General features: G+C 39.3%; 1 protein-coding gene across 12 annotated transcripts in view; it reads right to left on the bottom strand.

Moving 5' to 3' along the window:
• Positions 1-25,526, bottom strand: part of LOC119651794 (protein lap4) — a 460,994-nt gene that overhangs the window by 276,397 nt on the left and 159,071 nt on the right. For 11 of the 12 annotated variants that reach the window (XR_005249491.1, XM_038055565.1, XM_038055563.1 and 8 more), the window contains exons 6-8: positions 22,635-23,001; positions 22,337-22,388; positions 16,133-16,204 (exon numbers count right to left, since the gene is read on the bottom strand). Coding sequence is in view for 11 of the 12 variants with exons in the window: in XM_038055565.1 (XP_037911493.1) it covers positions 16,133-16,204; positions 22,337-22,388; positions 22,635-23,001 (491 nt within the window). In the remaining variant the exon portion in view is untranslated. The remainder of the gene's footprint in view (positions 1-16,132; positions 16,205-22,336; positions 22,389-22,634; positions 23,002-25,526) is intronic. The other variant, XM_038055564.1, reaches the window with a different exon arrangement.

Raw genomic sequence — 25,526 nt, 5'->3', positions numbered from 1 at the left:
GTCTTCTTTTTCTACCATAGATATTGCCCTTATAGACTTTCCGGGGTGGATCATCCTCTTCCATACGAATTAAGTGACCCGCCCACCGTAATCTATTTAGCCGGATTTTATCCACAACCCGACGGTCATGGTATCGCTCATAGATTTCGTGGTTATGTAGGCTACGGAATCGTCCATCCTCATGTAGGGCGCCAAAAATTCTTCGGTGGATGCTTCTCTCGAACGCGGCAAGAGTTCACAATTTTTCTTGCTAAAAACCCAAGTCTCCGAGGAATACATGAGAACTGGCAAGAAGATTGTCTTGTACAGTAAGAGCTTCGACCCTATGGTAAGACGTTTCGAACGAAACAGTTTTTGAAAGCTGAAATAGGCTTTGTTGACTGACAACAACCGTGCGCGGATTTCATCGTCGTAGCTGTTATCGGTTGTGATTTTCGACCCTAGATAGGAGCAATTATTAACGGTCTCCAAGTTGTAGTCTCCTATCTTTATTCTTCCCGTTTGACCAGTGCGGTTTGATGTTGTTGGTTGGTTGGTTTTTAGTGCTGACATTGCCACCATATACTTTATCTTGCCTTCATTGGTGTGCAGCCCAAGATCTTTCCCTTTTTCTAGCTCTCTATTTAAAAGGAATGGTAACCGATTGATCTGGTTTTTGTCCAACTAAATATTTTGACTACTTTCATTGCACTGAACTGGTGGATGGTACTGGCAATCAGAACAACTGCTATGAAATTACTCACACATCGATCGTTGGTAGTCGCAGGCATATTAACCTCCAAGCGCAAGGAGCAATTGTCCTCTTCCTCACTGAGTTTTTGTCTGAGGAAAAGGACAACTGGTTCTCGAAATACCGAAATATGGGCAATAAAAAAAAATTTTATTCGTCATTTAAAGAACAATTTAGTCGTTTTCTTTCGTTTTTCTTACTAATTGTTTATCGTCTTCTCATTTACATTTTGTGGGCTGATCATCAATTTTTCGTGGGCAAAATGAATCGTTGCGTACTTGGAAATCGCATTAAAGAGGAAGCCGAATTGGATAGTGAAAGTTCGGGCAGTAGCAGGAGATTGCTGACCATAGTTACTGCAAGAGCAGCATCAATCGGCTCCAGATGACCAAAAAAACGTAATTCTCGGGTTTCGTAAGTCGATTTGGCGTTCCAAAACAACAGAACCATCAAAGGATCGTCTGTTCTTGTTTGATTTCGTGGCACAATATACTTCGATCTACCCACCTATACATCGACTTATCGCCAATCAATTGCGACTAAAACATGTCTTAGAGAACGAACGCATTGTAGCTGAAGCCTTGTCGCGCATACTTCGGTATACATGCCATGAACTAGAGGAGAAAACTTTCCAGTCGCAGCCCTAAAGCTTAAATCTTTTCAGCTTGATATGACAAACATCATTGTCTGCTAGGTCTACTCATACTGACGAACGAAATAGTTCGAGAACATCTAACCTTTCGCGCCCCAATGGATGAGCTACAGGCAAAGTACGGCGACAATTCGTCTAGAAAGAGGTTGAGGAGCTCAATTCGAAACTGCACATTTCATGACACTGACAAAAGCGAAAGCAAAAAGAGAACGTCGGGACACAGAAATACTTTTCACGAAGAACTGAAAGCAAGTCGAAAACCGGAAACACGGCGCTTCAGATATAAAGGTCTTGTTGACTTTTGCAAGAATATTTGACTACAGCATGCTTTCACGTATATATAGTTCACAGGGAATACACAATATGTTGAATAAACCCAATAACGAATTAGACGCGATACCGACAGTTTATCTTGTCGGGTGAAATAATTTGACGCGAAAAAGACAATTTTGACCTACTTTAACTTTGGTAATAATAATACGATTTCCATCAAACTTTCCAGTATGATGCTTCCTATTGAAAAAGTTACAGCCCCCGTAGAACAATGTTATTAACTGCATGCAAAGGGATTCACGGATTCCACCTTTCCACCAAATTTCGTGTCAGTAGGAGTAATCGTTTGAGAGGAAATGAATGTGACAGACAGAAAATAAATCGATTTTAATAGTTTCGTTTTCAACAAAACCTTGCAAAGGTGCTGAGAATCACTGAGAGTCAGTCACAATCCACTTAGAAACCTCAGGATAATAATTCAGCAAATAACTAAGGATTTATTTGTTTGCCCAATATAAAAATAAAAGGTTGTTAAGTCAACACACTCTACAAGGAAGAACACGGCTCCCAAAATATCGAAAGGTCCGGAATAATGGTCCCTGCCCTTTAAACTAAGAAAGGATATCTCTAATAATGCCGGGGCAACTAGACGAAACGTTGGAGTGATTAATATTTTTCTAAAACCAAATTTTTCCATTTTTTTTCGTCCAAGCAAGAAGAATTTTATTAACTAATTAATACCACCTTAATGGAGGAAAAATAAAATTTCAATAACTCTAAAATTCAGTTTGTGGATGGCAAATTTTGTGACCTTCAGATTGTTTATTAATTCTCCTTGCACATAATATGAAGTAGGTAGCGCGAAAGGGCAACTTCTTATGAAATATAGCAAGGTTATGTCGTCGGAAAGCTTCACGTAATTCACTTGGCGTTCAGGGAGCAAAATACGAATTAAATAACAAATTTTCACCATACCTATGGGTTGTTGAATATACATTTTCTTGATTAAATACCAAATACGAAGGTTGTAGGATAGCAACTATTTCAACTTGAGCATAATGGTAACCAGGTTTTATTGCAGAGGATTGGCAATTGCATTACGATTACCTATTAGTTTATAGGCGTATCGATTAGTAAACTAACTACTATTACCTTTTTAGGTTATTTGAACAGATATAAGAGAAGAGTTAGACTGAATTCGTACTACCAGGTGGACTATTTTCCGATAGCGTCGTTACTTGGACCTCTACTTCCAAGCGCCTGATTTTACTTTTGGCTTTATGTCACAGTTGATATAACAGTTTTCTACTTACATTTCAAATTGTTATGCAACCGACGCTGTATAAATACAAAATTATAACATCGAATAGAACTGAAATGTGTCCTTCTGAAGAATTCGACCTCGCCAAGTAATTATACTAATTCGTGGAATACGGGAGACCGTATTCTTTCCCCGTAATGTCTTTCTGGAGACATTATTGAATATGGAATGAAGCGAGTGAAATATGATTACATTTTCACTCGATATGCTTCGATATTAATTCTCTAATTCTAACGTTTAGTTATAATGGCCTTGGCGTTTGGCGAGACCCAGTTTGCAGAACGCTGAACGAAAAACTATGTTAATTGTAAAAATAACATGCTACTCTACATGTGAAATAACAATTAACCTGTTGAGTGCACGCTGCGGTTGTGGGTAATTGTCAATAGGGCAGTGTTGCTTTGCAAAATTAAACAGGTGTCAATATTGCAAATCCTCGAAGTTTGGTAGATGGCGAGCTTTGTCTTGACAATATAATATAATGAGTTCAACTCATTTAGAAAAGTGCACATGGGGGAGAGAAGCCACGGAATAAACTTTTTGACTTCGATACTCCTTCCTCTGATCAAATAGTTTCTTAGCATTCTATAGTAAGAACCTAGAAATTTTCCACATAAATTCTTTGCCAATGAAGTAATCATCACGACCCTACTGTAACGTTCCCGCACGCTTTACGATAGGCATTTTCTAATCACTTGATTTGCAATTGTTGTACGGCAAATTAAACAGTGAAAAGTACTTACGAAACCACACAGTCGACAATAACATAATGATATAAGAGAAGTCGACGTATAAAAACAGCAATGATAATTCAGTTGCCAGCATGAGTTCACCTAGCAATTGTGAAGTATGTTTGTCTACCTTCTATCAAAAACATCTTTAAGCAAGAGACAAAAACATGAGTAAACTTTAAACATAAGAACAATGTCAACATACGCAGACTGCATTGGCATGTATTAGCTGCTGAAATATGGCATGAAAAGAATGAGAAGTATGTAGTAGACATAAAAAGTTATCGTACGACTTATGTCGAGAATTTAAGAAGTGGATTCCGATAAAAGCTACATACGAATATGTAGGTTTAGAGTAGAAGTCCATTCGGAAAGTTTAAAAAGCTAGAAAGACAAGCACTTAGTATTTGAGGCTCCAGCCCGCGGATATTCTAGTTGTGAGCCCGGATGAATAACGAAAACACCCAAAAGCACCCATCAAGTTGAGTGGCACTGCATTCTCTTTAACATGGGGTGCAGAAAACCTTAACAGATTAGTAAGTTCACGTACTGTGAACTCAGAGTACCTCACATATCTCAAAGAAACATGAACACCGTTAAAAATTACTGCTTGGACTATGTAGCAAGCAAATATAATTATGATCATTAAATTTTTGTATAGTTTAAAGGCTTAATCATGGCAGAAGTTTGATCACTTAACACGTCTCAGCAATCTACCACACTTGATGAAAGAAAGGTCCTATAAATACAGAAGTCAAAGCTTCACCAAAAAGGACCCGGTATTCAAACAATACTGAGTGGTAGAAGTATCAAGGTCCAACACGCAACCTCGTTTCCATACTTTCCTTTTGCATTGTTTTTGTAAGATGTTTTGAATGGAGCTCCTTTTAAGAATATTGGGTGAAAATTTGATATGAATCGGAACATAACTAAGGAAAATACAGTGGTTTAAGCAACCACGCCTCATACATGACTCTGCGCGGACTCGAGGTTCGAATGGCAAAAAGTTGCAACTGCTAATACAGTGGATTTGTTCAAACACAAGTATAGTGCTCTTACCAAGGATGTTTTGAATGCCATCAAATCTATCGAAGAAGATTTGAGCCGAGATGCCCTCCTAGAACGATCTGTCAGAGACTTGGGCAGAACAACAATGAGAGTTCGAACCAACTTGTTTGGAAAATCCTACCAAAGCACTTGAGTCCATTATCGTTGAGATTATAGCTTAGGTGGCAGCTTGTGCCTTCAATGAAGGTTGCTTTATTAATCTTCATGCAAGGCATGAGAATCAAAAGTAGGCCAATGGACGCGATAGGCCGAGCAAAGCCGGGAGCTGAAAAACAGAATGGTGAAGGCAAGATTCCTCGTAGACAGGAGCAAAGAAATGCTTTAGACATCATTGTTGCTAGCAGCATCTTTTATGGACCTAGCATCGGTGATTCAGTGTGAGCTATGCCGATAAAACTCGGTTATGAAGGTTTTATTCCAAATTTTTTAGTGTTCAAAACTTCAAAGCGTTATTCTCACAACTCACGTTTCAAAAGTCGGTGCCCCTCATAACTCACAAATTGCTGCACTGATCCTTTTGAAATTTACGAGGAAACACTGAAGAGTTTTTTTTACTCTTCCTTTTAATAATAATAATATATATAGTATATTTCAAAGGTTTCCAAAAAAATGGAAAATTGAAATTTCGAAAAACCCTCCCAGCGTTAGCCCAGGAAAGCGGTCATCTAATAAAGGAACTTTCTTGATTCCGGATTATCCAACACCGAATTATAAGGAGCACCGCAATTCCACTCTTTACCGAGATAATTGCTGCCAATGCCTTATTTTTTAATATTTCTTCATAAAAATTTTACACAATATTCATCTATTGCCTTACCATTGGTTTTAATAAATTTGAACCGTATCGTCAAAAAATTTTCCAAATTCTGCATGTTTTGCACGAATTAATGTAATCCCGCTCCCTTAAGAAGGCTTGTAAATTCATAGAAGCAATGTGGATGCTCTTTGTAATTGGTAACCTTTCCCTTCAGCGGGGCAAAAAAACAGTTAAGACGCGAGATCAGAGAGCAGACGCTCAACCATGTCGGTCATAACCACGTGATGCCATCATCACCTGGGACAAATTTAAACCAGGAATCATATAACATTTCAATGATCAAAATTAATCCACGCCCCCCTCCCCCACCCATGCAATCTTCTTCTTCTGCAATCTTTGTTCCGTCCAGAAGCATGCAAACTTGCGGATAAAAAAATCAATAAACAATTAATTTAGCCACTGATCCGTAAAAGAACAATTAACATCGTCGCTACTAATGCCATAGTCATCCATCTGAAACCTTGGCAAATCTGGCTAAGAAACCTTAAGACAGCTTCCCATAAAAATAGAAATAAAATCAATGTCAAGTATAGGGCATTGGTTTGTTGGATTATCTACTCAAGCATCATAATCCGACATAGCAGCCGACAACTAGCCTGAATAACAATTGCAACAATGCAATTAGACAAGCCACAATTTGACACTTTGTTGCCCTAAATAGATCGAGAATTAATTTCTTGTTCTGAACCATCCTTAAAACCGTTTAATTTACTAGTTTTTACGGGTTTAGAACAATTTAACTTTTTTGCTAAGCGCTATTATGGTCAAAAATCGTTAGGCGCTGATTTCTAATTTAATAACAGAAATCTGACTTTATCTTAAATGCATCCTTGCATTTGTTGATAACTGTATTAATTGTCACTACGAAAAAGCAGCGAAAATGGTATCAATGCGTAAGACACACATACATATCAAATAAAGCTTCCAATTTCATGCCCATCTCCTTTTCATCGAACTTAGGTAAACCGTTCGGAAAAGCGTAGCCAAATGAGATCGCCCAGAACCGAGAACTAGTTACAAACATGGAGCACAGCATATTCCTAGTTACCATGACGACTCAGTCCGCTCAAAAATCAACTCATTGACGGCCCTACATATATACGGCCAAATGTTAGAGAAAGTGTCGAACTTATTTTGAATCATGAAGTCATTTCCAAGCCCGTTCCCAATTACCAAATTCACAGCCTTTTCGAAGACAGTATCCAGGATCAGGATCCATCTTAGGGCCCACTTTGAATGTCCACGTTCATCAATCTGGGCTCAGTCTGTGTGCCGCTAGCGACTATCAAGGATGGAATCTACTCGCACTACTTTACAACGGAGGACCTCAGATGACGCAGGCTCACCACTCCTGTGCCAAGTCAGGAGGATTTGACCCGATTATAACAAAATCTGATGGCAAGGCCAAGAGAAATAAGTCGAAAACCGGAAGCTGGCGCCTCAGATATGAAGTCTTGTGTACTCCTTTTGTAAGAAAAATTGAACCCAGAACCGCACGTAGCTAGTAATATATATGCATTTAGTAAGTATGTCAGACTATTCATTTTAGTGGACATTTTGGTTTTCAATTTCCACAAAAGGGAAAACTTTGAACTACTAAAATGTTGTCAGTAATAGCAGGATTTCCACAAAACTTGGCACCGTTATGCAAAAAGCCCACGGACCCTCTTCCCGCCCAACTGGACCGAGGGGCGACCAACCTAAGGATGGGCTGAAGGCAACATCCAAAGGTCCGCATCACAGCGATGATGCGTTTTAACGCAAAGTGTGTGCGACCATGCGAAAATGTATTACTACATCCCGATTTTCGCAAACACTTCAGCCAATGACGCGGAGGTTCTACACTACAGAGACATGGATCATATATCGAAGACAGTGCGGATCAAGACTGAAACCCATTAGGTCAGATTGTTACCGGACAGGACTCTTCGGACTATGGCACAGGTTGCAAGGATAACCGCTTTTTGCATCTCCATATATAGTCCAGCCCTAAGATCGAGCGTTTTCAGCGCTTTATGTAAGTTCTGCGGGACTAATCCCGTCGCTGAAATTATTACTGGGACTACTTCGATCTTTTGTAGTCTCCAGGTCTGCTTCATATCGTCTGCCAAGGGGCCGTAGTTCCGGATTTTTTCGTGCTGTTTTTCAACAGTGTTCCGGTCCAACGGTACGGCTACATCGATTATAAAGCACGCTCGTTCTTCCTTCAGAACCAGAACTAGATCGGGTCTGTTATGATTAACACTGTGGTCGGTGGCAACAGTGTGATCCCACAGTAGTTTGACCCGATCATTTTCCAAGATTCTCTGCGGAGTATACTTATAGTAAGGATGGTAGGTTGCCACTAAGTTATACTTCAACGCAAGGTTTTGATGGAGAATCTTGCAGACGGAGTTATGACGATTGGTGTACTCGGTACCGCTCAATATCCTGCACGCAGATGTTATGTGCTGGATGGTCTCCTCTTCACAGTTGCATAACCTACAACTGGAGTTGGTGATTGAGGAGTCGTGAAGAATGTACCGTTTATAATTTTTTGTTGGGAGCGAAGCATCCTGAATTGAAGTTAGGAATGCTTCGATCTCATAGAAAAGTACACCATTTGTCAACCATTTGTTGGAGGCTTCGATGTCAATGCCTGACAACAACAAATTTTTTATATGACCTCCGTGAATGGGTTTCTCATTCCACATGTCGATCTTCTGTTGGACTGAAGTAACATTCGACATGGGATCCCATTCTCTGCTTCTCAAGTTCAAAGGAGATAATTTATTATCTGCCATGACGGTAGCCTGATGTATTTGGCTAGAGGATTGTTTCTCATAGAAAAACTCACGAAGAAAATGCACGTGATTGTAGTGCAACGTTTTTAAATCAAGTACCCCCCTTCCTCCCTGATGACGTGGGATAGTGATCCTCAATTTTTCGGCAGCTCTATTATGCATGTTGTTGTTTGCAAGAACTATCCTTACCCGTCTATTGACAGCTTCTAAATCAGTATTACTCCACTGTATCACACCGAAAGTGTATAGAAGGACGGGAATGGCGAAGGTGTTGATTGCCATGATTTTATTTTTCCCGTACAGCTCAGTTTTAAGGACAAGATCCAGACGCCGCTCAAATTCCCCCAGCAACTTAGATTTGATTATTGCCACAGCAGGTGTTGTTGCTTGCAATATGCCGAGGTATTAGTATATATTATTGTAATTTTATATTTCTAGAATAAACTTAGACCGGATTATCTGTCAATTTCCCTAAAATATACTAATACACTATTATTAACTTTAGACATCGTATTGGTGCAGCTTCCTAATTTTGTTTTTCAGATTTTAATTCAGGATAGTTTCCTAAGAATAAGTCAGTGATCCGGAGGACAGTAAATTTAGGTTAGATTTCTGAAGCTCACTCTCGGGGAGGTGGAAACACATTTATGCCCTTTACCATTTGTAGACGGACAAACCATTATTGAACAACCTGCTTCCTTAAATGATTGTACGAATATGAATGGAAGAAAAATTACCAGACTATTGGTGGAAAAGTACAAACTTTGTTTTGGAAGCTGCGGAAACCATTATCGGTTGTAGACTTTCAACAAACCTTGACAAAAATCATTGAGATCTGACTTAAGGGATACGATTTTGCCCCATACTTTTCAATTTAAATGAGCTCACCAGGAAGATATCTACTAATATCGCAGGATATACTGATGACAGTTAACAGCCAAAGAAATCGGGCTGAAACTCAAAGAAGTAAAAACAAAATATATGATTCGAATAACAAGGAAGAAACGATGACAATGGAAACTATAAAAGAGAAAATACAGATACTTTCATCTACCTTAATGTACAAGTTAACAAAATTGGAAACGAAAGGCGAGATCGGGCGGCACATGTACTTAGCGAATGAAGCTGATTTCGATGACAGAGCTGAATAGGGTGAACAAAGTTCCGTTTACAAACACAAACTGAATTTAAAATAAAGTGACGATTGGCTACTACGATGCTTAGGGAACGATAAACATACCATGAGAACATTGAGCTTCAGATTTTCCCATGTTCCAAATTCGCCAGTCACGAACAAGAAAAACGTTTCAAACACTCCATCACAAGAACAGAGATCTTGACAAATGTTATAAGACAAAAATCAGAAGGAACGTGAAAGCAGCATTCCATTATGGAACTAAAGTGGATGTTTCCAGCAGCTTCAGAGATGATGATCAACCTCTGACAGAAAAAAAGACGAACTTCTGTATTTTCCAATTTGGTTCCATTTCACCATCATCCAAGTTTGCAAATCATTTAGTTCTTGAAGATCGTCTACGTCATCCACCACCCCCTATCTGATCAACCCAGCCTACCCTTCAAGATCCGCGTTAGTTCATACCATCACGGATTTTCACAAATATGGGCATCTAAGTTCTTCATTTTACAGTTCCGACGGACCATCCTAGAATAATAAAACACTACTCGCGACATCAGAGAATTACAAGGAAAGAATTAGAGAATTTCAAGCAAAGATAGCCTTTCCCAAATCTAAAAGTGGTGAGATATTCAGAGTCGGAACGGCTATGGGCGGCGATGTTTGACGATGAATGTAAGGAAGTTTTACCAACAAGTCAGCAGGATAAAGCATTATACACCTCGATGTTCATCCTGCCGAGACAAAGAGGGAAATCTGATTTCCGACAGAATGGGCTTATTGGAGCGATGGGTTGAGTACTTTGATGAACTACTGAACAACCAGAACATTGGCGAGTTGGAGGTCCCGTCAACTGAAGACGACGGACAAATACTGCCACCACCAAGTATAGAAGAAACAGTCCGTGCAATTCATCGGCTTAAAAATCATAAGTCGCCAGGAGCCGATGGAAATACAGTCGAATTGGTTAAATATGGAGGTAACCAATTAGACCAAGTGGTTCATCAACTTATGCTAAAGGTGTGGGACAGTGAATCAATGCCTGACGACTGGCAACGAGCCATTATCTGTCTCATACATAAAAAGGGAGATATCACACAGTACAGCAATTATAGAGGTATCACATTGCTGAGTACCATCTATAAGATATTCTCCGCTATCTTGCTAGGCCGGATGTTAGAATATGGACATCATCGACTCTTCACTCACTCACTCACTCTTCATCGACTTTAAAGCCGCTATGATATGCTACACGGCCATGAGAGAATTCGGTATCCCAACGAAATTGATGAGACTGACTAGACTGACCCTGACCAATGTGCGAGGCCAAATAAAAGCAGTAGGATCACTTTCAAGACCATTCGAAATCAACAACGGCCTACAACAAGGGGACGCCCTATCATGCGTCCTCTTTAACCTGGCCCTGGAGAAAGTGATCCGTGATGCTGAGGTAAATGCGAGGAGTACGATCCTCTTTAAGTCCACCCAACTACTGGCCTACTCTAGCTGTCAGGCTAGACCACCAGAAGATTAATTTTCGTCTTATTGCTTTGAGTGACCGAATAGATCCACAATGGAAAATTCATTTAAACGTCAGCAGAACCCATTAAGGCAGTATATTGATAGGTTGACGAAAATTAGTGTTGGAAAAAGTCAGCAGCCAGGTGAAAAATAAAATACAGAGTTTACCATCATTAGCAAGCTACCATTGAAACAACCGTAATTGAATCACTCCACACGTATTCATAATACGTTTTTTTTTCGATTGTAGAGGTCACCAGCCCAACGTACTGAGTGCATTGCTACTGAAGACACTCGCCACGTCGAAATCCTAAGCGCAAATTCGCGATTTTATTGAAGAGCTTCGATGAGCCATAAATAGCTACCTAACTCAGTTGACTTTACTTTTTTATCTTGTCAACAAATGTTTGCACCGTGTAGAAAATGTCAAGTTTTGTGTCTGTAAGACGTCATATACGGGAAGTGTTGCTGTATATTTTTTCTTGAAGAAAAGTGCGTCGAAATCGCATCGACTGCTTGTAAAAGCATACGGCCACCATGCTCCAAAAATTCGCATGTGCCAAAGTGATTTAAGTGGTTCAAAGATGGCAACTTCTGTGTAGAAGACAAAGACAGTGGAGCACCGAAGAAAAAATTCGAAGATGCAATGTTGCAAGCAGTATTGGATGCAGACTCCTGTCAAACACAACAGCAGCTTGCTAACGCATTAGGGTCGATCGATCATTAATTGCATACCGCCTAAAAGCCATAGGAAAGATTCAGAAGGAAGAGAAATGGGTGCTACATAAATTGCCTAAGAGAGTTATTGGAAGACGTCTGCAAGTCTACGATTTACTTTTTGAAGCGCACGAAAGAGCCCAATTCCTGCAACGGGCTACAACGGGGAACGAAAAGTGGATCTATCATGACAATCTGAAGCCCAAAAACTCATGAATTTGACGAGGCTAAAGAGGAATATCCACGATAAGAAGACATTGCTGTTCATCTGGTGCAACCTGTAGGGAATGATGCACCACGAACTCTTGAAAACTGGTCAAGCGGTGACGGCAACTATTCCGTCTAAGCTAGGCGCGGCAAAAAACGGCCGGAATGGAAGAACAAGGTAATTTTCGAGCATGATAATGCAAGGGCGCATGTCACAAAAGCGGTGCAGGAAACGTTACGAATACTCGGTTAACCTACTCGACGTATTCAACAGAGATTGTCCCATCAGACTGGCATTTGTATCAGTTGACGGCCCACAGATTAGCTAACCAGCGTTTCGAGTCTGCAGCTAATTCCGAAAAATGGGTATTTCACTGGAACCGCGGTCAAGATGAGGAGTTCTTTCGGAATCCGCATGCTGACCAAAAGATGGGCCAAGCTTATAGCAAACGATGGGAAATATTTTGTTAAATAAACAGACGAATGCGTTTACTTCAACCAAAAAAACGAACAGTCATTTTCACACAGCCAATCATCACATCTATCATAAGAAGTTTACCACTATATATCGTCGGATCGCATATAATATAAAGTAGATCATTAGTCGACCAAAGAAGGACTTGATACAGAACCCAACAGATACAAAGCAGATAACTAGCTAATCAACCATGTACATAACAATCCCTATTAATGAAAGAATCAGTAGAACAGTTTTTAACAACAATCATGAAAGCTCTTAGAGTCTATATGGCACTGAACCCCCTTACATAGCTATGGAATGATACTAGAAGGCATAGTTTCGCAATTAAATATAACTTCCGTACTAAATGTATGATGATATATTTAATGTACTTAGATGTCATCAAGTTCCTGTAGGTACGAGTAGTAATGAAGAATTTAAAAGTCTGTTTCGCATAGTTAATGTGTTGTTTAGCCATGATTTTCGGATGGAATTTGGTTTAGGCAAGCTTCGAATCCAAGCCATTCGCAAAGGTCATTACAGGCCGTATATTAGACACAGCATTGTTGACCTCCACATCCTGACTATGATTGAGAAAGGCTTCTATAGGCACCTAGCAATTCTGAAAGAAACAAAGGATGCTGTTCTGCCCAAATTCTGACCATTTCAAACGCATTTCTCGGGGAAGAATAAAATAGGCGTATTGAATGTAGCTTTCGTCAATATCTGCCTGCGTCGCATCATCGGAGTACGCTGGCCTGACACTATCTCAAACAAACAACTTGGACGGCACACAGGCGTACCACTTGTACGCATTATGATCGAAAGACAAAAGTAGCAGTGGATAGATCATACAGTAAGGACGGGCGACAATTGCATTGCGGGCTATAATCATGAATCCACTCTCCCAGGATGGTCGACACAGAACAGAAACACAGAACACTACCACTTCATTTCCATATACATTGGGAATTTTGCTGTAGGTGAAAACCGATCCTTAAAAAGTTCAGTGTCGTCCGAATTTTCGATGTATCATCACTCAATTCTACGGGGGAGCGAATGAATGTGCCCCTCGAGTTTATTTTTACAGCAGGGCACATACGAGTCCCTTGCGGCTGTTTGTATTTCAGATTGTAGACTGACCACACTTAACTTGGCAGATCGTTCTTCCAATCCTCTAATTAAGATGAAATCGGACCAATAATGGATCGATGAGCGGAAATCGAAGGCTAAGCCCAGTAGATACGAGAGTTGCCTCTGGCAGTCGTTCATCGTCCTCCATTTGACGAACAAAAGTGTGCGCAGGATACAGGACAGCCTGGTCCCCTATAGTCCTTATAGAAAGAATATTATGAAAGAGAGTGTGGAGAATAACCAATACAGAATTCATGGTTTTCTCTTTAGAAATGTCGCACCATCTCTTTTCCAGCCGCATTATGATGAATCCGGTGCAATACATGAGCAAGCATAAGGAGATTCAACAGAACCTCCATACAAGCATGAGTCGATCACGGGGAAATGCCCGGTTTACCGATGGTTCTGCTTACAGCATGTACTGGGACCGGCAAGTTTTACAGATCGTCATATTCCACACAACAAGCCTAGAGTTCTGTTGGTTAACAAGACGGATCACTGGGCATACATTATTAATGTTGATAATTCAAGCAGAAGAAGGTAAATTATCAACTACTGGTTCGGTAAATAAAAAAAATTTGGCACTTCGAGAGAGTGACTGGAGTTCCCATAATATTTTCATCTAGAAATATCAAATGACTCTCACAGAATTTGATTTAAACTACGCAGAAGTATACCATCCTATATTACAAACGTACTCAATGTTGTGAGGACTCCTTTGTGTCTTTTCTCAATAATCTACCCCGTCCATCAACATCCTTATATTTTTTTAAAATGTGATCGTCCGAGTCTAACTGCTTGGTACTTAATGCTAGTATTAGGTAAAATTTTGTGACAACTCGGAAATTTTAATAACAATAATATTAATGGATAGCGAAACAATCCAATTTGGAGTTAGGCCTTGAAACATGTTAGAACAGTTTATTTCAAAGCCCTAAGGGCACCTTAAGAAGTAATGTGGTCGGGAATATTACTCTGACTTGATTCAGGTCACAGGTAATATTTGAGATTCAATCACGATGCAGAACCATCTGTCATGAATTGATTTGAATGGCAACCTGCCGGTACGACAGCTTGGTATCCTCACCACTAACCACTAGGTTAGAAAAATTACCAATATTGATTTGATTGAACATTCTTATGTGAATCTTTTCCATCCACATCATTTCGTTGTTACTCTATGTGGTGTGCACAAGTAGACTTAGTACCGTGGTGACAATGCAATAGAGCTGCGATTTGCCACATATTTATGCATTTTTCCTGACGCATCACTTTCAGTTTCACAATATCTCCACGCATAGTGCGCATTATGGTTGATAAGAATATGATGTATAGTTACCCTCCCTAAAAGTTTTCGTAATTATTCATGCCTTCTAAAAATGGTATATGAAATGATCAACGATATCATATGACTCATACGAAGTAGTTGATATATGATGAAGAAATGTTGTCTCTTATCAGAATGTTTTCCTAACCCTCTTAGTTTAAATAGATAGTTCTTATGAAAATTTGACGCCTTTAGACTTCACACAGAAATAAATTAATAGAGAAATAGAGGAGTTCTAATAAGATAATCATAGACATGAGAAATAGTTAGATATTCATTTTTATAGGTTGTGGTTTATGGATAGAAATATCACCGATCTGTAAACTAGAGAAATATATGAAAATACGCGTAACATAGCAACGTTTTTCCTTTTACAACAAACATGTTATATCTTTTTAACTTCTTAAATTAAGGTAAGGAATTAGATCTATTAGTAAAATGATGCTATCTCAAGTGTGCAGTGGATTAGTGTTGGTAAGTATATAGAAGGTGTGCTATTAGGATGGACAAAGAACAATTTCTTCAATATGCAAGTCGGTCAAGGTAAATTTGGTTAGATGGCAATCATTCATACATGTCCTCAAATTGAATGCAAAGTTCCTAGCATACAACTATCTGCTGCTATTTAATGCTATGCTCAACATGTCTAGTAACTTTTAACAATACAGAGTAACGACGATAGTCTCAGGAAGTGCTATATCGGAATTTTTGGCAAGAAGTTCAGGTCTATATTTTCTTTTTCAATTTTTATCAGAGACGTTTTTGAATATTCTCCATACCCTTACCGTTTTTGAGAACATTTGAAAAACTAATCTACATTTTACGTTAATTGAATGATACATTTTACATTAATTGGATGATACTCTTGGAAGTTCACATTTCTTTGCTTATTGTGTTTCAGTACTTATTACAGATACTTGTATTTATTCGTATTATATATAATGAAGAAAAATCCGGAAGAATGATCACAAATGTATAAACATTGAATTAAACGTAGAGATATTTTGCCAAGTAGTACATTCTGACTATTTAAAATGATAATGGTACTATTATACTTGTACGGAAATTACCAAGTCAAAAAAATAATAATTTAATGAAAAATTCTAGGAAGAACTAATGTAAGTATGCAGCATCCGATATAGCACCTCTACATGATAGCAAAAATGGTATGTATAATAGCTTTATATGATCTAAACTCTTGCAATCATAAACAAACAATAATTATATAAAATAATAATTTTGTGGGGTAAGCAAACCTTCGTCGGGTTGAAAAAGTTCCATGGAATCGAATTTTTCACTTGATCTATACAGCTGACCCGGAGGATATTCTTGAAAATTTAATATTGGTTGCAGTCAAAATTAAACGCTTCTTTAAGTGTAGTGGAAAAACAAAGCTTCAATAAAAGCAGTTTAAAAAATAAAATTAGGAAGATATAGTGTAGCGTGAAGTTATTCAAATTTTCTCTATATACATACAAGCCCAGCACATATGTAGATATTGGATCATCGAATTTAAATTAAAGAGATTATCTCTTTGGGTTTTAATTGATACAAAATCCTGGTAGCAAACAATTAAGCTGGTTTGTCAATCATTTATAATGAAACGGCAAATATTGGATATACAAAATTCGTCGAAATTAATTCTGTTTTTAAAATTTCGATAGATGAGGGTGGACTTTCCTAAGACCCATGCTCTTGTCAATCGAATAATATTGCGATCAAACCGTTTCCATCACCTTGCCCAAACTTTTGCTGTCTTGATAACATTTCCTATCCTATCCTCCAATGTCAATATCACAATCAATTCAACATCAACTGAGTTCCTTCGAACAGTACACGAGGCCCAATCATAGCCACTAATCTAAGAAAATATGGCTTCACCATTCCTCAAAAAGTATAGGCGCTATCAGATTCAAACTCCAATTGTTGTATATCCTAAACACAAATTCTTCTCACATTCTATGTCCATAGTCCCTCGCACCTTGGATGATTTCTTTGATGAGTGTCTTGGTAGGACGCGCACACTTGAAGTGATTTCCAAAAAAGTCCGACAGCATCCACTTTATGTTAACCCCTTTTATTTTATATTAACTTCAGACAACAAAAAAGACAAAAAGACCGAAGTAATGGGTCAAAATCTTTGTGAAGTTCATTGGTAATAATTGGTTTGATACTATCACATAAACCAAATATGGTTGCAATAAACCGCTATGTCGGGCATAACACGTCAACTACACCCACAAACCATCGTTGCCAATTTATAGCAATGCGCTGCAGCTGCCTCTACGATTTTTCGGGAAGATTCCGCTATTCTATGTGATTTTGGGACAAGACACTCACTGACCATTCTGGGTTAGAGAGCTCTATTATATGACCCGTCAACTTGCACCTCCCTTTTGATCAACATGTCAACAGGTATCTAGTCCGCAAGCTGACCAAATACGTTATTACTTATTGTCTCAAGCCAGAATACTTCAATGACATAACGCAGACATTGACGGTGTCTCAACTTGATGCTAGGGTTGAGATAGATGCATTCCCAGTTTGTGGAACGATGTCAAATACGATGCCGTCGTCGACAGAAACAACCCCGCCTAGTTATACAATTTGTCTGATGCCTACAATGGTTTGTCCATTAATCCAAATAGGAAAAATGCGATGACCAGTCAGTCTAAAAATCTTAGTTCTTTGTTGGTGTTGGTCTCCAATACGTCTCCTTTTCCAGATCAAGCACCATTTGGTCAAAGTCCTCGATGAAAGAGCAAACAAATCAAGATAGTCGAGGTGTTTGAAAAAAGTTGACATCGCCCATTCAATCTCTCCACAATCCTCCAGCCAATGAACTAATACAGCATGGAGAACGTCACCGTAATCCTGGCAGACGCCGCTTAGGGCCTGAAATTCCCCTGAGATTTTACTTCGGTCATCTATAATATATCGTTATGATGATAACTATTAATTTTTCCGAAATACCCTTCCTCCCTGCTCATGCAGTCGAAAGCTTTCTCGAATTCGATGAAGAATACGTGAAGCGGAGATCTGAACTCTCCGCACTGTTCCAAAATGATCCGAAGCATTGTTAATACGGTTGGTATTGAACAACGATTATCTCGAATCATTGGAAAAGATTATGAAAAGACTGCAGGAGCTACACGGGAAAATTTTATAGGGAGATCATCGAAGTCGGTAACTTAACACCACTTGCGCCACTTGCACCACGTTTCGCGGTATACGGTAACGAAATCGTTGCCATATGTGGCATCTCCTACTTCCCTCAACAAAGATTGAATTCGTTTTGTCACGATGCCCAGTACGCTGCAATTCTCGTACTTTTCCTTGGTAACGGAGCTCTAGGACATCGTTCATCAATCAGCCTCTCTTTCAAGCTCAATGTCAGCATCTGCTTTGTTACACGCATTCGGAAAACCACTCATAAATCTACTTTTGGCAGGTCCGTGCTCGAACAATATGCTGCCGATGACAAGGTGGTAAAATCTACAAACTGTTCACCATTGTTGTTATGATCCCCAACACCATGACACTCCTCCCATTACATGCCTGAGCAAGGTGTTTTCAAAGCCCACCTTGTCATGCAGACGACCCATATTACCTTCAGGCAAACTTCGCAGGATTTATCCTCCGTAAATGTTTTATACAACTTAATCTCATTGTAGAAGGATGCGACTGTGGTATAAGAAGGTGCAGAGTCCGCCATTTTTTGGGCTGATGCCTATTTCTTCAATAGCCATTTTTCAATCATTGTTGTGTCTTATACAAATGACCTATTTATAGGATACCACCAGTGCAAACATATATTTTTTCTTATGGTTTAACGTCGCCATAGATGGTCTCAAGTCAATTTAAGGCAGACTGGGCAAAGAGTCACTAAATTCTGAATGGCTCCGTAAAACCTAGGCTTCCCAAAATGTAAGTTGAACCAGCCTCATTCAGACTGATAGTATTTACTGTTGGACCAGTAGGTAGTTTGATTCCACGTAGGGATTCCCCTACGAGTTGAAAATTCACCCAAAATATTCCCCCTTCCCGTGTAAGGCGCTTGTTCTAACTTCCGCTAGAAATCCATTCCACATTCTGAGTTAAATCGAAGTACCGCATTAATACTTACTACATTCGAAAGACGCGCCCTCATGTTGTTGCAGCCGATATTAGGAAGAACATTTACTACAACATTCCGGTCCAAAACGAGGAACATTTTAATGGTACACTATTATGCAAAAGCAGAAATTCTCACAGAAGAAATGGATGAACTCTGTGGTTGGGGAAGAAGATGGAATAAAATCGAGCACACGGAGTATTCCACCGCGTGCCGGCATCTACTCAACACAGCTTAGGCGGTCGAAAGCCTAAGTTCAACATGATTCGTTTTCATGATTCAACTATCGTTCAGTGGTGGGAAAAGCATCTTTCTGACCGGACAACAGGTATATTGAGCAGCTGTCGGGCAATATTAGTGACCATTGGTCCACCATCAAAAGTGCTCTTTCCTTTCTCTGATGCAAGTCGAGTTGTAGGAGACGACCCGAAGGGGCAACATAAAATCTAGTTGGCTGCCGAAACGTGGAAACAGGCGGACAAGCCTAAGGAACTGAAGGCTGTTATCTTCTTTGCAGAGATGATCTAAAAGATGGTGTCCGTTTCAAATACAACAACTGGAGAGACATTTACATGCTCCCTGCCGTCGCAAAGATGGTAGGCAAAATTACATTGGAATACACAACAGAGAGGTTGGCATCGTACGATGTTTCTCCGATTAATAGCGCTAGATCCTTAATTGTGGATCGAAGAACTACATCGGCCACGTTGATTGCAAAGCTAGAATAACAGTATATAAGTCGCACTTCAAGAACAGCGGCATGCAATGGAATACTGTTGGCTGTCTAGTAAAAATCAGGCGCAGAGAATATATGAGAGAAAACCTCGGAGAACTGAAACACATTTCAACGAACGAACGACGATGACGCGTAGATGTGGTTGACGGAATTTGCTCCATTTAGGGGAAAATAGCAACCACATATCAGTTAGATTTATCCATTAATCCAAGGCTATAGTTCGAAAGAATATATTTTAATACGGAATAAAAATATCCGTTTAACATAACTTTTCGAGCACCTCCCGTATAGTTCGTTGTATAATCTTGAAATATCAAGAGACAAAGATTCGAGCTTATTGCGCCAATCAAAGATTGACATTGATGGCGGTTGCGCCATTTTATTCTATCAAAGGCCTGATCTGGAGTAGTCGCGAAGCCTTCAAATCACCATCCAGCGTATCAAGCCCCCGTTGTTTCGGCCGGCCTTTTGGTCGCTTACCATCGACTTCGATGTTTAGACCAATCTTGGCTCCTTAGCGTGAATTACATGACCATATCATGTCGCGAATATGGTAGGGTTGTCCAGAATGCGCTCAAAAATCTTCATGGTATGGGACAGCAACCGGACCGGACGGCAATTTGAACATTCTGCTGGACTACCTTTCTTTTTCCATATTGGGACTGTGCTACTTTCTTGCCAGTCAGATGGAATTCTACCTTCCTCAATAACCCGATTGAAGATTTCACTGAGCCACAGTGTTGGATCCCAGCTCTTCGTTTTCCAGAGTTCAAATGGGATGTGGTCAGGTTCTGTTGCTTTCCTTGATTTCTTTTTTTCTTTCTCCTTCGACTTCAGTCGCGCTGACATGAAGGTCCTGGGGGTTTAACGTACCTGTCGTGTAGGCGTTATTCCACCGTGCTCTTCGGACACGGATTGATTAGGAGACCGCAATCAGAGCCCCGCCATAACTGACATAGCGATACTGGTTTATACTGAGTGCCGGCTCAGCATTCATAGTAATGAATGCGAAGCCTTGTGAAAGTGAAGGATGAACAAATTCTTTCGTTGAAATCTGTTCGAAATATTTTCATCATCTATCCGTTGTGGCTTGTCAGTCGGTAAGCAAAGTATAGTACATTGTTATGGTATTGTGTGGCACACGGTGAAACGTCTCTTCTAGATCCAAAAATGCATTCCAAATTTGTATTATATATTTGATTGCCTCAAGAAACTTAGTGTTTTTGTGATGTTTGATTATTTTATTCCAACTTTTGACTTTTTCGCGCTTTCGCAGCAACTGCTTCTGTAAATCAATATTGACTAATGAATATTATACTTCGAAATGGTACATGGTAGTTGCGATTTAGTTCTCCATATTGCATTCATTCCCTCATAGCTCCACCATAATTCAGGAGTACATCCCGGTCTGATTTTATGGGAACTTCTATTGAACAATGTTTTCGCTTTGAATTTAATAGCAGTCGTTTACTAAACGAAAAACACAAACATGTTAATTCTCCCAGTTTTGCTGTTGGCAGGAAATGTCAACCCGACCAAACCAACCAATGTTCGTATGTACATCAACCCCGCCTGCCATGTTTCTAGCTGCACGGTAACTCGTTACAACAATTCAACGTTAGTGTAAACTGAGAATATGTGTATGCACATCTACATAATGTCATAGAGCCCTTTCCATGTTTGGTCTTTAAAATCTACAAATATAAACTGAATTTTATGCTAAGAATAATCTTTTCAATATTTTACGCCACTTTCCAAAGGAAGTAATTTGTGTTATTATTTAATGACTCTAATAGCCTGAACCTCTGAAATCTCAGTGCCCCCTCTCACCCCCATAATTCACCAGAACAATTTAATCCAATAACGAAGAGTCAAACTATTCCAATGTCCCTCACTAATTGAATACCAGAAATGACCCACATTGCTGTACGAAAATGGCGAAAAAACTTTCACAGCAGATTCTCATCAAATCTAGCTCAATTTAATTTATACAGTATAATCAAATGATGCAAGAATTTTAGATCGCGAACAATGAGAGCAATCTAATCTCTTCCAGCCTTTTCTGGATAAATCAATCGAAATTCATTCGGAAAATTATTCTTGCCTATAATTGCACGTATAAATGCAAACGGCTCTAAACTTACTTAATACATCTTACATCAATGCCTTTGGAGCGAGCTGTTGCAAAATAATCGGATTCATTATAAAGTATCTGCAAATTTAATTTTCATTTCCATTTAGCCGTTTTATATGATCAAATCAAATCGACTCGCATCGATTCTATCGTATTAATTAACTTTCAACTCGGCGATTGAATTGAAACTGAAACTAAGATGGGGAATACTGAATCAGTTGGAAAACAATGCGTACATACTCATATGTGCTGAGTGGTATGTATATAGGTAAAAACAGAGTAATTATTGTTGCTGTGTTCAATTCTAGCGCAATTTTAATTGAAGCTTTAAATAAATTTAAATGTTACTCAGCAAAGAACTAAAAATAGTGAGAAATGAGTCAACTGTTAATTATTTTCGCATTTAGAGGCGAGTTTAATTGGAAATAGGAGCCGACAGAAAAGGAGGAAGGCAAGTTCAGGATAGTATGACTTACCTGGACTGATAGGCTGATATTCCTGCTGGGGCAGTAAAAAGCATGTTAACACCTGCAAAAAAGAAAAATTAAGTCAGAGTGGCATGAAAAGGCCTTCGCTATTGTTTCAAAATGTGACTCGTTTTCCTACACACTTTTGTGAGAACAGGTGAGCATTTTGAAGCGATTCTGTCGCACATTGGGCAGCGAAAAATACATTATTGTTAGTGTGAGAAGATTCGCATCATGAAAAATACTCCTACTTGTTACATATAAGTATCTATAAATGATGCAAACCATCTTTCATCGTTCAACTTACCTGTTCGCCGGTTACTTCGTCTGTATCAGGTTGAAATGTTAGAAGAGGTTGTGCTTGATTCTCAGACAGCCACACGGCTTTTAGCTGAAGATTTACTAATGAGTATGGCAAATACTGTAATTGATTTCCAGATACATCCAAAACATGCAACTGACTACAATTCCCAAGTTCGGCTGGTAAAACTTTCAGCTTATTGTCTCTCAAGCTGAGGACACCCAATTTTGTGCAGTTACCAATTTCTATTGGTAAACTTTCTAATGAATTTCTATCGACATTTAAATTATTCAGTTTCGTCATGCAGCCGATTGATGGTGGAAGCTCGATTAAAAAATTTTCAGTTAAAATCAATTCTTGCATATAATCACATCTGAAATACAGAAAAAAAACAACTGATAAATATTTTTGGTCGTGTTAGAACTACGTATGTTAATTTCTAGACGAATCACGTCTGGAGAGCTAATATAATGCCAATGGGTAGCGATTGTTTTATTCTGATGAAAAAGATATAAGAGTTACCTCTTCTTTTCGAAAGTGAATAGAAAAATAAGCATTTCAAAACAGATTTCAAAATTTTGTGTCCACAATAAACCATAAATTAAATTAATGCAATATATGCTGCTTCTCAGGCATGAACATTTCTTTGATATAATAAAACGTGACCTTGCTATGATTTCAAAAGGTGAAACCTTGTCTTCGCGTTTCACCCTCTAATCAATAACATCGTTCAAAATAGTCAAATCAATATTCATTAATTTTTTTTTGATATTCCGAAATTAATTTGAATAATCTATTGATGAGCTTTGACATGTAACTCTTAACATAAAACGCAGGTAATTCGCAATATTCGGACAATAAGTTTGTAAACTTAGTGTGAGCTACTAATTTGGTGTTTGTTTGAAGTTTTAAATCAAGCATCAGAAAAATATCTTTTTGGTTCAATGACCGTCTCAAACAAGCAAACAAGGCACAATCAAGCACTATTTTCAAAAGTAACTAACTAAAGACAGAGAGAATGAGGGATTTCTGGGTCCCCTGGTGGAGGATCATCTGGGAAAAATTTGTTGTAACGCGTATATTTACTTTAGCACAAAAAGTCATATGGCATTATTCTTCATGAAATCATTTGCTAAGCAGGAGAAGGGAGGAGAAGGAAAGAAGAGAGGGGGGAGAAGACCTACTTCAGCACAAAAAGTCATACGGCATATTCTTCATGAAATCATTTGCTAAGCAGGAGAAGGGAGGAGAAGAGAAGAGGAGAAGGAAAGAAGAGAGGGGGGAGAAGACCGACAAAGAAGAAGGGGAGAAAGGAAGGAGAAATGAGGAAAAGGGGAGAGACGAAGATGAGATAAGAGATTGAGAACAGGGCAGGGAGAATGGAGAAGAGGGCAGGGAGAATGGAGAAGAGGGCAGGGAGAATGAAGAAGGGGGCAGGAAGTTCGAGGAAGAATAGGAAGATGAATAGGGGAGAAACACAGGAGAATCAAGAGGGGAGAAAGAAAAGGAAAATTGGAAACGGGCAGGGGGAGGAGAAGAGAATAGAGGGGAGAGGGAAGGAAGGGACAAGAGAAGTGAGGAGACAGGAAAACGGAGAAAAGAAGAGGTTACTGGAAAAAAGTGTCGAGGAAGAGAAGAGCGGGGTGGAGATGGACAAGAGGATGAAGCGAGGAGGGGGTAGACAAGGGAATGGAGAAAGGAGGTGGTAGACAAATGAGTGGGGGGAGGGGGGTAGACAAGGGGATGATGAGAAGGAGTAATTCCTTAAATTCATATAGATCCCAATTTTATATCCACGCTCTTAAGCCAACTCAATAGGTCTGTACCAGGTGCTTCAACATCTAAACGGCAATAACTATACGACACTAGTTGTGGTCAAACGAATTCTCGTTTCTATTTCTCTTCACTTCCGTTGTTTGAACTGCATGTTTTCTCGACAGCGCATCAATTTTCTCGATACTGTAAACTGTTTCTGTTCTTGTGTGGAAGGTTCAAAATCCATAAATGGTGACCCTGAATGGAACACTACCAAGTTTCTGGTTCGTGCATCTCTAGGAACAATTCTTCATAGAACAAATTAGTTCCGACAAATCACAGTGTTTTGCTGTTATCATTATACTAGGCTCGGAGGCGCTACAGGAATTCCTAACTACTTTCTTAGACCACCGAGTGATAACAGCCATGCTGCTCTTAAAAATAATTTAACCAAACATTTCAACAACTCAAAAAGTGTGAAATGGGCAAACTAAACTAGATTTAAAAACCAAAAAACCCTCCCAGCTTCTGAGCGAAATGCAACAAATCGCTGCAAAGGGAATCACAAATGACATCTTACATTCTCTTTGGATGATCCGTCCTCCAACAAGTGCAAAATGTATCCTATTGGCAAGCGAAAGCGTAAAATTAGAAACAATCGCTGATATCGCTGACCGCATCCTAGAAAACAGTTCTCAATGTGATTCCGCAGCCAAGCGTCTAGTCGCGATCGAACGCAGCCTTTCAGAACTAAAAACCACAGTAGTCAGTTTCCCTGGAAAACAACGATCCAAATCAAGAAACCGATCATATAGCCCCAAGTGAAGCGGAGAAATGATAACCTCATAGCAAATTCGGGAATGCACCACACCAATGCAACCCTCGACGGATTTCTCCCCTTCATTCCTTTGTGGAAAATATGGCATGCATAAAGGTTCAGCTTTCAATGAGATGCTGTTTCAGTTTTATTATGATCACACTTAATACTTTGCAAGCGATAAGACTACAATAGCGATGCAGCACGATTACGAACACAAACATTCAAGATGACCGGAATTCGAACTCAGGGTAACCAAATCGAGGAGCTGGTGCACAACCATATCGACCGCCACACCCTGATTGGAATTTTAAAATGAAACCGTC

This window comes from Hermetia illucens, chromosome 3 (assembly GCF_905115235.1).
Source record: "Hermetia illucens chromosome 3, iHerIll2.2.curated.20191125, whole genome shotgun sequence".
In the NCBI taxonomy this organism is placed as follows: Eukaryota; Metazoa; Arthropoda; class Insecta; order Diptera; family Stratiomyidae; genus Hermetia; species Hermetia illucens.
The sequence above is the reverse complement of the archived record's forward strand: the minus strand, read 5'-3'. Positions and strand labels throughout refer to the sequence as shown.